Source organism: Oncorhynchus clarkii, chromosome 3, assembly GCF_045791955.1.
Source record: "Oncorhynchus clarkii lewisi isolate Uvic-CL-2024 chromosome 3, UVic_Ocla_1.0, whole genome shotgun sequence".
Classification (NCBI taxonomy): domain Eukaryota; kingdom Metazoa; phylum Chordata; class Actinopteri; order Salmoniformes; family Salmonidae; genus Oncorhynchus; species Oncorhynchus clarkii.
This window is the reverse complement of record NC_092149.1, coordinates 70,910,485-70,923,564: the sequence shown is the minus strand read 5'-3', so window position 1 is coordinate 70,923,564 and position 13,080 is coordinate 70,910,485. Positions and strand designations below refer to the sequence as shown.

The window sequence follows — 13,080 nt, the reverse complement described above, 5'->3', positions numbered from 1 at the left end:
CGCACAATTGGCCCAGCGTCGTCCGGGTTAGGGTTTGGCCGGAGGAGGCCGTCATTGTAATAATAATTTGTTCTTAACAGACTTGCCTAGTTAAATAAAAGTTAAATAAAGGTTAAATAAAAAATAGGTGACCTATAGCATTCAGGGGTAGATTATGCAGTAGGCTACAAGCAATCTTTGAAAGCCCATTAATGTCACACCTTTACCACTACGTTCTAATAGTCACTTAATAGTCATGGGACATGTCAATTTTGCAAAGGGCATTAACCTACATAACTCGTCATGTGTAACAAGAATCGAAATTAAGTAGCTGAAGAAATAAAGTGTATACACATGCATAAAGCTAGGCTAAGTATACAGATGCCAGCACATCCATTGTTTTTTGTTGTTGTAGAAAATGTTCTTAAAATGACTCTAAAATTAACTTGATGTTTCATGCACGACATGTATTGTAGCTGAATATCTAAAGTGCATTTGATCATCTATACATGGATAAAGGAAGTGTCTGCATGATATGAATGGCTGGATGCTTAATTCAATGCTAAATCAATGCTTAATTTATTTCCAGGGCTTTTTTCCTTTCCATGGAGATTTTCCACTTAAAAAAAAACAGACTACTTTTCAAATAGCTAGACTACCAAAGCAACCAGGTTTGATGGTTTTCAAAAATTGCTAACCATTTCCTTAAATAACATAACAGTTCAAAAAGGAATAACTTAGTTTTGTTCAGGAGAGTGGAGTGCAGCAAATGTAGCTATAAAATGTATGTTAAATTTGGTAAATCAAAGTGTAAAGTTGTTCAACCAAGATATCGAATGAACGTAAAAGACGCTACTGGTAACCTGGCAACACAAAAACCTCCCTGACCAATCAAGGGCTTCGCTCAGTGTATTAATATCATCAAATAGGAAGCCTAGCTAGTTAGTTGTTGTAAAAATCCAAGGCTGCCAATGCTGTGGTATTTGAAGCACGATTATTGGTAAATATTTTGTATTATAATTTGTATTGATTCATCTGAAGCTAGCTAGGTTTCTGTGACTAGATAAGGTACATTGTAGTACGACATTGTCGAGGGCTGTTCAGCCAATTGATCTTCCGTTTATAAGAAGGCGTTTCTTTAGTTAATGCGTAGCTACAAGAGCTGAACATTTTGTTTGACACACGAGGGGATTAATTGAAGTGTCCGCATGAATGCTCAGTTAACATCTTATTCTTGTACAATTTGAATGCCTTGGAGATATTTATAACCGTATGTATATTTTTCATACTAGCTAATTCAGTGTTTGTGTGCTCCCTTTTGCTAGCTAAATCCTTGGTCATCTAACGTTATATCCTTGCAAACCAAACTGTTTGACGTGCCTGTTTGTGAGATATACATTTTAAACTCGCGAGCAGTTAACTTATTACATGTTTAGTTTATACATTTTACAGGCTGTAGCTGCCTATCTTGTGTATGTAACTCTTTTTTTTTTTTAACAGTTTGCTGTTGCTTGAAGTGATTTTACTAGATACTTTTACTGTTAGTTACATGTTTGCCAGGTATAGTATCTCTGTCGGTTTTCAGATTCAACTACACTGGCGCGTGTTGTAAAATTAACTAGGCAGTCAATTTGTAATGCACAATTGTTGCTGTTATTCATGGATTCATTCTTTCCCAAAATGTAAATACTTCGCAGATGTATTAGAAATAATCCCACCACCCCCGAAATTATATGTAAATTGTTACGTTTAGTCTTAACATTTAACGAAGTATTTCATTGTTTTATTATTGAGAATTTTAGCACGATGTTCGCGACATCCAAAATATTGCTATCAGGAGCAACTTTTTCATTTTCCTCTGCTACTTAGCAAGCTAGTTCTCGAATGAAAGCATGTTGTCTGACTGTTCTAGAAGTTCAAGGAGGTATTATTTTGTAGAGTAACGTGAGTTGCCCAATTATTATTTTTTTAACGTGTCTCGTGGTCATTCTGCATTTCAATACTGCTATTTGTAATCAAGTGTGTCATGAATGGCTATCATGCTTTGACGTAACCGTAATTATGTCTATTATAGCTAGCCTACATCAGTGATATATCATGCCCAAGTCATCTCACAAAGGCAGGAATTCCAGTGCATTCTGTTTTGGCATCTCATCCCAGACAAATACATGTTCCGTGGGTTCAGAAACTACTGCAATTTTTTTTTGTATTTCAAACTAATTGTGCCTTTTCTTCACCTTTTCTGTCCTAGTTAATTTAAATACACTTAGAAGATGGCTAGCAAGGCAGAGTCCACTATGAGCACTAGTGAGAGTGTGTCCCACAGCGTGCTGAGCTGGGACCAGGTGAGCCGTCTTAATGAGGTCCTGACAGAGGTGGTGCCTGTCCATGGCCGAGGGAACTTCCCCACTCTGGAGGTGAGGCTGAAGGACATTGTGCAGATGGTGCGCACCAGGCTGCAGCTAAGGGGGATTAAAGTGAAAGACGTCCGTCTGAACGGCTCTACAGCCAGCCACGTGCTGGTGCAGGACATTGGCTGGAGCTACAAGGACCTGGATGTCATTTTCAGGGTCGACCTGCCCCAGGAGTCAGGGTTCCAGCTGGTCAAAGACGTGGTGCTAGGCACCCTGCTGGACTTCCTCCCTGAGGGGGTGAACAAGGAGAAGATCACCCCCATGACTCTGAAGGAGGCCTATGTTCAGAAGCTAGTCAAGGTGTATACTGAGCAGGACCGCTGGAGCCTCATCTCCCTCTCCAACAACAACGGACGCAATGTGGAGCTCAAATTTGTGGACTCTATCCGCCGGCAGTTTGAGTTCAGTGTGGACTCATTCCAGATCGTGTTGGACTCACTGCTCACCTATTATGACTTTTCGCCGGGGAACCCCATGTCTCGACACTTCCACCCCACCGTGGTGGGCGAGAGCGTGTACGGGGACTTTGGCGCGTCTCTGGATCACCTCATGAACAAGCTGATTGCCACCAAGCGGCCAGAGGAGATCCGGGGTGGGGGCCTGCTCAAGTACTGCAACCTGCTGGTAAGGGACTTCCGGCCCACCTCGGAGGAGGAGTTCAAGGGCCTGGAGCGCTACATGTGCTCCCGCTTCTTCATCGACTTCCCCGACATTGGCGAGCAGCAGCGCAAGCTGGAGGCCTACCTGCAGAGTCACTTTGTGGGCGAGGAGAAGAGCAAGTATGACTACCTCATGATCCTGCGGCGTGTGGTCAACGAGAGCACGGTGTGTCTCATGGGCCACGAGAGGCGGCAGACCCTCAACCTCATCTCACTGACAGCCTTCAGGGTGCTGGCTGAGCAGAACGCCATTCCCGACGCCTCTAGCGTCACTTGCTACTACCAGCCGGCGCCCTACGTCCGAGACCACAACTTTAGCAACTACTATGTGGCCTCTTGTAACCAGAACATTCCAACATGGCTGCCATGTAACTGAAAGACACACGCACACAAGAGAAGACTGCTGCTTTGAGGGGAAAAAAATGAAAAAAAAGAGATAAATAGGCTCCCCATAAACACAAATTGGGCCATAACTGGGATTTCCCTCTGGTCATAAAGGATCTATTTAAATGGACAAGTGGTTTTGTTTGTTTTTTTTGGACTCCCTTCTCCTTTCTCATTACTTATCTGCAGAGGTGTCAAGATAAATTGATCCAAAGTGATATTTAAGTGTTTGGATTCATGTTATTTAGCCTTTTTTTCATATTGCAATGTTTTTGTTCCCCCTTTTTTTTTTTCTCCCTAATCTGAGTTTCGAATTAAGTCCTGATTCAATAATGAATTGTCCTTGGTGCCTTACTGTCTGTCTTCCCCTGATAAGTATATTTGGTCCATCTTAATAGAAAGGGGGGGGGGGGGGGTTGTGTGTTTGGGTTGTGTATTTAAGAAATTTGAAAAGACTGGGGGTGCAGAATGTTAATTGTGTAGTGACTAAAAACGAGCATAAAAAAATGTGAAATGATTCCTGAGCTGGCATGGGTGTTTAGCTTCCTGATGCGCAGTAGTGGTTTGCTCATCAGTGTTTGGGGATTTTCTATTAGTGAGATGACTTCATCTTCATTTCCTTTAGAAGGAATCCAAGGTAAAAGGGAGGCCAAGGAACTGCTCATTTAGTTTTAAATCAAAGGTGTAAATTGGGAAAGTCATATTACTAGCACAGCAGTGTTCTCTAGCGGCCAGAGTGCCTGTGCCGTGTAGACTTTGTAATTGTATTTTCCACTGTGAATGTTGGTGACAGCCTCCTAAATCTGTTCAGCCCTTTCTTTTTTCTTTTCTTTTTTTTTAAGAACTTTATTCAGTCAAGACTGGATTTGAGTGTATCCTATGTAGGGTGTAAAGTGGCTTCCTCTCCTTGTGTCCTCTCCTCCATGCAACAGGTCAAATAGAACTGTAGAAAGCCTATCCAAACCTTTTGCCTGTTTGTGTTAATGTTTGAAAGGAGACTAGGGGAGGATGCCATGAATGAGTATTGACAAGCACCCCCATACAGTGACTGTTGGGCCTTTATTTGCCCACTGATCTGGGCTAATGTATGTTGTGTGGAGTTCATATTTTCTTTTAAACTTCTTCCAAATTGTCAGTGTTCATGGTCCACCTGGTGGGTTCTATACTGTAGGCTCATTCAGAGGGCAGGACAGGGCCTTCCTCTCTTCCTGGAATCTAATCTGAGAGGCAGGGAACTACTGTCCCGTTCCTTGAAAGGAGCCCCACTTGGCAGGGTCTGGAGCCCCTTGCGGGCTTCGCAATGGCTGAAATGGGATCCCAGTCTGGTGCAGGCTACCCAATAGCTTTAACAGCAGTTTATAATTATTGTGGGAGGGTAAGGAAGGGGGTTGTGTGTGTCACTGCCCCTTTACATGTGTGAGGGCTTACTCACTTTCCGCTCCACTCTCCACCACCCTTTAAGGGTTTGCTGGGGGCAGGTGTGAACCGTTTTCTGGTCATGGGAGGACAGGGGAACATGGCTGCTTGCCTAGCACATTCAACAAAATGTAAATGTCTGGAATTCCGTTCTCAATTTAGACCTCACGCTTTTTGATTTATATGGCAGAAGTTGTACTCCGATCTATGACGGGCATCCCAGTCCCCTTTCAAACTTGAAACCCCATTTAGAAATTGCCCCCTACCATCTCCCTTTTGACTGACCTCCATTTTAATTTCCAGTCCAGTAAGCCAACTGTTCTCTGTGTTTCTGTCCAACCAAACCCAGGGAATAACTTCTGCAAACCTAATGTGTGCATCCAGAAAAGGGGTAGGATGTGGGGGGGGGGGTCAGCCAGCATGGTCTTCTCTAGAGCTGAGCATACCCCTGGCTCAGGGCACGTTGAGCTGGCTCAGCAGCCCAAAACGTAGACACTGCTTTTAACCTGGGTTAGCCTTAGCTTAGATTTAGCCACCATGTGGGCACATTCAGTGTGGGGGCACATTCAGTGTAGGCCAAAGCCTGAACCAGCAACTGAAGTGCCTTCAAATTTTGGCAGGATTTGTTTTTGGGAGGTTGGGAGAGGGGTAGAAGAGGGAATTGGCTCAGTTTTATTTTGTGCTTTTTTTGGGTGGGTGGGGGGCAAAAAGGTTTGTCATTTGCATTGGGTATAAATTGTCGTTTATGGCATTGAATTACGGATATAGCCTTTTTATTTTTTATGTGAAGTTTATTTTTCCTAAACCCAACCCCAAAACAGCTGTAACTTAGCTGTCTAGTCATTCCAGTATTTCTTTGTCATGCTGTACGCATTTTTTCCCCCTTCATTTATCCAAAGCAATAATGACAGGTAATGCATGATAACTGAGGTCAAATGACTTGCACACCCCACTCTATGGAAGCACTTCAGAGGCCTTGACTTACTCAACCCAGCTAGTGGAGCGTGTACCTGAACTTACGCTCTGAAGGAATCTGAATGTGGGAGGTGAGCTGGTTCTCAGGGAGGTAAAATGTGTTGAAGGGCTGTTTCTATACTTTTTGGGGGGTGGGGGGGTGAACATTCTGAACCTGTTTTGTATTGTGCCCCCATCTTGGCCACCAGATTCCTATATTTGGTATGACTCCCTCTGGTGTATATTAGAGAAGATCTGTGTCTTTCTCTCTGTGCTGAGACCATTTTTAAAAGCTTGTGGCATTTGGAGCAGGTGGTCTTCAACCTTGGTTCTGTTTTTTTTTTTTTCATGGCATTGCTTAATTGATTTAACTTCATCATTCAGGTGGAAAGTCCCCTTGTCTCGCTTTATTCAGGTGAGACTCCATCTCTAATGGAGAGACGCTCCGTCATTCCCAGATATGTTTACCGCCATGCAAAGTGATGAATCAATTAAACTTTGAGCCAGAACCAGCAGCCCATTAGCGCTACACAACCAGGGCTGAAGACCTACTGATATTGAATGGGTGTAAAGCCTATCTTTCACTACATGTCCCTTACCCTGCCTGACTGTGTTATGGTTTGTGTCCTTTTCCAAAGAGCAAGTCTTAACTTTTTTGGAACAAGACTGAGGCCTTTGACTCACTTCACAATTTTTGCATTGAGTTTTGGAATTTGCTGCAGATGCGTTGTTTATACGTGGATGTGGTTTAAGTGAAAGATGAAATTCTTGCTGTGTGAGGTCTTGCATTCTCTGTCGGCTTTGACTGACTGCAATGGTGAGGACGTTGATTATCATATTCATTTCTCAGCACTTTTACCTCACTAGTTTTCCTTTTTGGATCAAATGTTTGAAGAGGGGAAAAATAAAAATAAAGTTTGAACCCCACATCTGTTGTCCTAGTAATGGTGTTACTATTGTTCTGTTCATTCTTACCATTTTAAAAGCACACAATGCAAAGGTTTTAACATTTGCACTGTTAATATCAATGGGGACATTGTGTGTGTGTGTGTGCCTTTGGCTTTGTAGTGTGCACGAAGGCAATAGCCAAGATTAGTTGTTCTCAACATGTACTAAATCAATTTGAATGCATCCTTTTAGATTATCATTATAGGACTAAAGCTTGAGGTTGACCAAGTAGCTTAATTATTATTGCCTCCCACTACTTTCACTGACAGTCACCTTAGCTTTGTTTACACTTGCTGCACTACTCCTGCATGCTCCCTGCCATTATGACTAAAAATCTGTCCTGATCACAAAAAGGAAATGGTTACGAACTACATACAGGCTTAGGCCTTATTCCCAACTTTGTTTAGACAAGTTGATGGGGTCAATATTTTCAAATGGATGGAACATTTGTTTTCCCAACATGCTGTATTCGATTACTTCAAAGCATCTGGGCTTACTTAGGGGCTAACTAGACCTCGGTATTCATCTGGGCCTACTTAGGGGCTAACTAGACCTCGGTATTCATCTGGGCCTACTTAGGGGCTAACTAGACCTCGGTATTCATCTGGGCCTACTTAGGGGCTAACTAGACCTCGGTATTCATCTGGGCCTACTTAGGGGCTAACTAGACCTCGGTATTCATCTGGGCCTACTTAGGGGCTAACTAGACCTCGGTATTCATCTGGGCCTACTTAGGGGCTAACTAGACCTCGGTATTCATCTGGGCCTACTTAGGGGCTAACTAGACCTCGGTATTCATCTGGGCCTACTTAGGGGCTAACTAGACCTCGGTATTCATCTGGGCCTACTTAGGGGCTAACTAGACCTCGGTATTCATCTGGGCCTACTTAGGGGCTAACTAGACCTCGGTATTCACTCAACAGAGAAGGCAGGTCAGCAGAAAATCTCTTGTTTCAGCTGCAATGGTATTCTAGTGCTTTCATATCCTTAAGTGTGAACCTGATCAATCACACACTACCTTTTTGTGAGGTTGGAGTTGAACGGGCTAAAGTGTTTGTTCAAACTATCCATCTGTATGTAATGCTGTTCACACAGACCACTCATTTTCCACTCTCGCTGGAAACTTCAAGCATAGACACTGAATCACACTGCACTGCCATTCAGAAAAATATGATTTATCTGCTGGGAATTACTCATGGTGTAACCTAAGTGACACAGTTGTGTCCCCTGCACAACATCTGAACCACTTTTTCCATCTCATCGCCGTAAATCGAGGCACTGTCATGCTGTATAAATCAAATTCTTCCTCTCTGACTAGTGAATTGATCAAATAACCATCTCCCATAAGTAGAGTCGTTCAAGTGTAAATCAGACTCCACTTGCATATGATGAATACCTATCAACATGCTGACGGCATTGTGACATCCCTGCTGTGCTATCTAAACATGAACAAATAGTCTTGAAAGCCCTGTGGTGGACTGGCTCAATCTGTAATATCTTTAAATAGCCTCTACTATATTATCTCTGAATTCTAAAGCATGCTTTACTCTGTGGCGGTGTCAGTATAAAAGCATGCCTGTCGTGCTCTAAAGGCTTCCTCGACTAGGTGTTAAATCTCTCGTTTCCTGTGTGCGTCAGTGGCCACGTGGTGAGAGGTTGCCAGGGGATTGGAGGGGGAGGGTGGACATTCAGGCACACAATGTATCCCTCCCAGGTCCCTGGGCAGCCCAATGGACAATCGCCATCAGAAACACACAAAAAATAAACAGGCCAGTGTATGGCCAGGCCAAACAATACATGATTTCTGGAATACTGCAGATAGAAATATGCAGGGAGAGACAATGAAAAGGCAGCAGCAGCAGAATGCTTAGAGAGTGAGGAAGGGGGTGATAGAGACCCCATCGGGACAGGCCCACAATGAACCTGAGTGTCCTCTGCTATAGACATTCTCTCATACACACAAGCATGTACACACACAATGTAATTTATCCTAAAAGCTACAGTATCTCTCCCTTCTCTGCTTTATCATCTTTGATCAAATTGTCTGAGTATTAATTGGGTGTATACAGTGTGAGTAACATCAACTTTAATCAGCCACAGAGCTAATTAGTTATCTATGGCCCAGAAACCTCAGATACAAATCCAGTTAGCACCGATCACATCTGTTTTATAGGGGGCGATGACATGACGGATTGTGTGTTTGTTGTGCTTGATGCAAACACCACTCCTGGCCTGTCTACGTAGTAGGCTCAAAGTCAGGAGAAGTTCAGAAAAGGGGGAATAGATTCAGGTTAACACAGCCTCTGCTACAAAAGTAGTCCTTGGGGCAATGTAATTCTGCTCTGCATGGAGCAGCGTAAAACACTGATCTAGTGTGTGAAAGGGGGAAGAATAAAAGTGTTACCCCTTTTATCTTAATGAGTCCTGAGTCTGAGTGACTGTGCAACACCCTAAAGCATCCTCCTGACTCCGCAGGTCTGTCGTGTCCTGTGCCACTAACTTCTGAGAACTCTAGCAGCTTGAGCAAACTGTCCCTCCCGTTCAGGAAATGGACAAGCTGCGCAAACATCACCCATTTCCCCACAGCAACAACAGCCCTGAAGCAAGGAGTGCCATTTATAAGAGGAGACCTACTCAAGGTCCTGAGAAACAGGTGATGGGTGGAGGGAGGTCACAGAAGACAGATGACACTGTGGTCGAAACAGAGAGAGCAAGTGAGAAAGAGAGAAAAAAGAGAGCAGAGTGCATGACCTCTGCATGTTTCCGGTGGAGTAATTTCTCAGAAGCACTCCTATTCTTATTTCACCATATGACCTCCTCACTTAGCCCCACCCACTCTTCCATATATACACAGAGTGTACAAAACATTAGTAACACCTTCTTAATAGTGAGTTTTACCCCCTTTTGCACTCAGAATAGCGTCAATTCATTGGGGCATGGACTCCACAAGGTGTTGAAAGCGTTCCACAGGGATGCTAGCCCATGTTGACTCCAATGATTCTCACAGTTGTGTCAAGTTGGCTGGATGTCCTTTGGGTGGTGGACCATTCTTGATACACACGGGAAACTGTTGAGAGTGAAAAACCCAGCAGAGTTGCAGTTCTTGACACACTCAAACAGGTGCGCCTGACACCTACTACAGTACCGTAAACTGTTCATAGGCACTTACATTTTGGCACACATGCATGTATCAAATGTCTTAAAAATCCTTCTTTAACCTGTCTCCTCCCTTTCATCTACACTGATTGAAGTGGATTTAACAAGTCACATCAATAAGGGATCATAGCTTTCACTTGGATTCAACTGGTAAGTCTATGTCATGGAAAGAGCAAGTGTTCCTATTAGTTTGTGTACTCAGTGTATGTGAGTATAGAAAATGCATATGATCTGTGTATTCCTAACAATTACTTTTACATACAGTACCAGTCAAAAGTTTGGACACCTACTCACTCAAGGGTTTTTCTTTATTTTTCCTATTTCCTACATTGTAGAATAAATGATGAAATAACATATGGAATCATGTAGTAACCAAAAAAGTGTTAAACAAATCCAAATATATTTGAGATTCTTCAAAGTAGCCACACTTTGCCTTGATGACAGCTTTGCACACTCTTGGCATTCTCTCAACCAGCTTCATGAGGTAGTCACCTAAAAGTTAATTTGTGGAATTTCTTTCCTTCTTAATGAGTTTGAGCCAATCTGTTGTGTTGTGACAAGGTAGGGGGGATATACAGAAGATGGTATTTTTCCAAAATACGGCTAAGTCCATATAATGGCAATAACAGCTCAAATAAGCAACGAGAAACATCAGTCCATCATTACGTTAAGACATGAAGGTCAGTCAATACGGAAAATGTCAAGTTTCATCAAGTGCAGTCGCAAAAACCATGAAGCACTATGATGAAACTGGCTCTCATGAGGACCGCCACAGGAAAGGAAGACCCAGAGTTACCTCTGCTGCAGAGGATATGTTCATTAAAGTTACCAGCCTTACAAATTGGCAAATTAACTGCACCTCAGATTGCAGCCCAAATAAATGCAACAGAAACATCTCAACATCAACTGTTCAGAATCAGACCTTCATGGTCGAATTGCTGCAAATAACCCACTACTAAAAGGACACCAACAACAAGAAGACTGGCTTGTTCCAAGAAACACGAGCAATGGACATTAGACCGGTGGAAATCTGTATTTTGGTCTGATGAGTCCAAATTTGAGATTTTTGGTTCCAACCGCCATGTCTTTGTGGGACGCAGAGTAGGTGAGCAGATGATCTCTGCATGTGTGGTTCCCACCGTGAAGCCTGGAGGAGGTGTGGGGGTGCTTGGCTGGTGATTTATTTAGAATTTAAGGCACGCTTAACCAGCATGGCTACCACAGAATTCTGCTCTCCCATCTGGTTTGCGTGGAGCTATCGTTTGTTTTTCAACAGGACAATGACCCAAGAAGGAGAGTGATGTAGTGCTGCATCAGATGACCTGGCTTCCACAATCACCCGACCTCAACCCTATTGAGATGGTTTGGGATGAATTGGACCACAGAGTGAAGGAAAAGCAGCAGTAACAAGTGCTCAGCATATGTGGTAACTGTTGGAAAAGCATTTCAGGTGAAGCTGGTTGAGAGAATGCCAAGAGTGTGCAAAGCTGTCATCAAGGCAAAGAGTGGCTACTTCAATGAATCTAAAATATATTATTTATTTATTTTTATTTAACTCGGCAAGTCAGTTAAGAACAAATTCTTATTTACAATGACGGTCTACCAAAAGGCAAAAGACCTCCTGCGGGGACAGGGGCTGGGATTTAAAAAAATAAAAAATAAATAGGACAAAACACACATAACGACAAGAGAGACAACACAACACTACATAAAGACAGAGCTAAGTCAACAACACATGACAACACAGCATGGTAGCAACACAACATGACAACAACATGGTAGCAACACGTGGTAGCAGCACAAAACATGGTACAAACATTATTGGGCATAGACAACAGCACAAAGGGCAAGGTAGAGACAACAATACATCAAGCAAAGCAGCCACAACTGTCAGTAAGAGTATCCATGACTGAGTCTTTGAATGAAGAGATTGAGATAAAACTGTCAGGTTTGAGTGTTTGTTGTAGCTCGTTCCAGTTGCTAGCTGCCGCGAACTGAAAAGACGAGTTACCCAGTGATGTGTACGCTTTGGGGACCTTTAACAGAATGTGACTGGCAGAACGGGTGTTGTAAGTGGAGGATGAGGGCTGCAGTAGATATCTCAGATAGGGGGGAGTGAGGCCTAAGAGGGTTTTATAAATACGCATCAACCAGTGGGTCTTGTGACGGGTATACAGAGATGACCAGTTTACAGAGGAGTATAGAGTGCAGTGATGTGTCCTATAAGGAGCATTGGTGGCAAATCTGATGGCCAAACGGTAAAGAGCATCTAGCCGCTCGAGAGTATCCTTACCTGCTGATCTATAAATTATGTCTCTGTAATCTATCATGGGTAGGATGGTCATCTGAATCAGGGTTAGTTCGGCAGCTGGGGTGAAAGAGGAGTGATTACGATAGTTTTAATGTCTTCACTATTATTCTACAATGTAGAAAATAGTAAAAATAAAGAAAAACCCTTGAATGAGTAGGTGTGTCCAAACTTTTGACTGTGCGTGTGTGTCTATCGATATCCCTCTGCGAGGGCATGTGATGTTGGATATGAGCGTGGCCCACCATACTGTTCATTCTCCAACATCCTGTTCCCATTACCTCTTGGATAGGAGTTTGAAACAAGCTCCTATCAACACGTTTGATGCTCTTCCAGGCAAATAAGAAATTTGTTATTTCTCTTTCTCTGCCTCAGACAAACATATTTCTCCAGCATCAACCAGAGCCATGGAGTGATGCTAAAATAAAGAACAGGCCTAATGGTGGATGTGAGATAACGCAGGCTTAATTCTTGGTACTGTGACAACCCTCATATTCTTCTGTCCTTTACCCTGTACTGACTGTGTGTGTTACATCCTTAAGAGCATATTCGCACCCGTAACATAATAATAAAATACCCATCCAAATGAATCAATTTAAGCTAGACATATCTGCTGTTTTTCCAGTTGTTTTGCATGTCCACTGCATCTGCCTTTGTCGGCCTTTTGCCCCTGCGGTGGAAAGTGTCAGAGCTACAGCGCTGTTTGTCAGACAAGGAGACAGTCTTCTAAAACGTCAGTAGCCAACTAGCTAAGGTGTTCTCTGTTTTACTCTACGACAAAGTTCTTCTGAAAGTAACCTGGTACTGCTTTAAAAGATAAGCTCACAGCCATACGTCATTTCTTTAAATACTGGTTGACTTG

The 13,080-nt window shown here is 43.0% G+C and overlaps 1 protein-coding gene across 2 annotated transcripts; it reads left to right on the top strand.

Annotated features, from left to right (window-relative positions):
• The first annotated feature begins 883 nt into the window (after positions 1–883).
• Positions 884–6,733, top strand: LOC139403067 (terminal nucleotidyltransferase 5C). Of its 2 annotated transcripts, none has more exons than XM_071146798.1 (2): positions 884–979; positions 2,231–6,733. In XM_071146798.1, the coding sequence occupies exon 2, from the start codon at positions 2,253–2,255 to the stop codon at positions 3,426–3,428; it is 1,176 nt and encodes a 391-aa protein (XP_071002899.1). In that variant the 5' UTR covers positions 884–979; positions 2,231–2,252; the 3' UTR covers positions 3,429–6,733. The 2 variants fall into 2 exon arrangements, with proteins under 2 accessions (XP_071002899.1, XP_071002898.1); XM_071146797.1 differs by lacking the exon at positions 884–979 and adding an exon at positions 993–1,249.
• Positions 6,734–13,080: the final 6,347 nt, after the last annotated feature.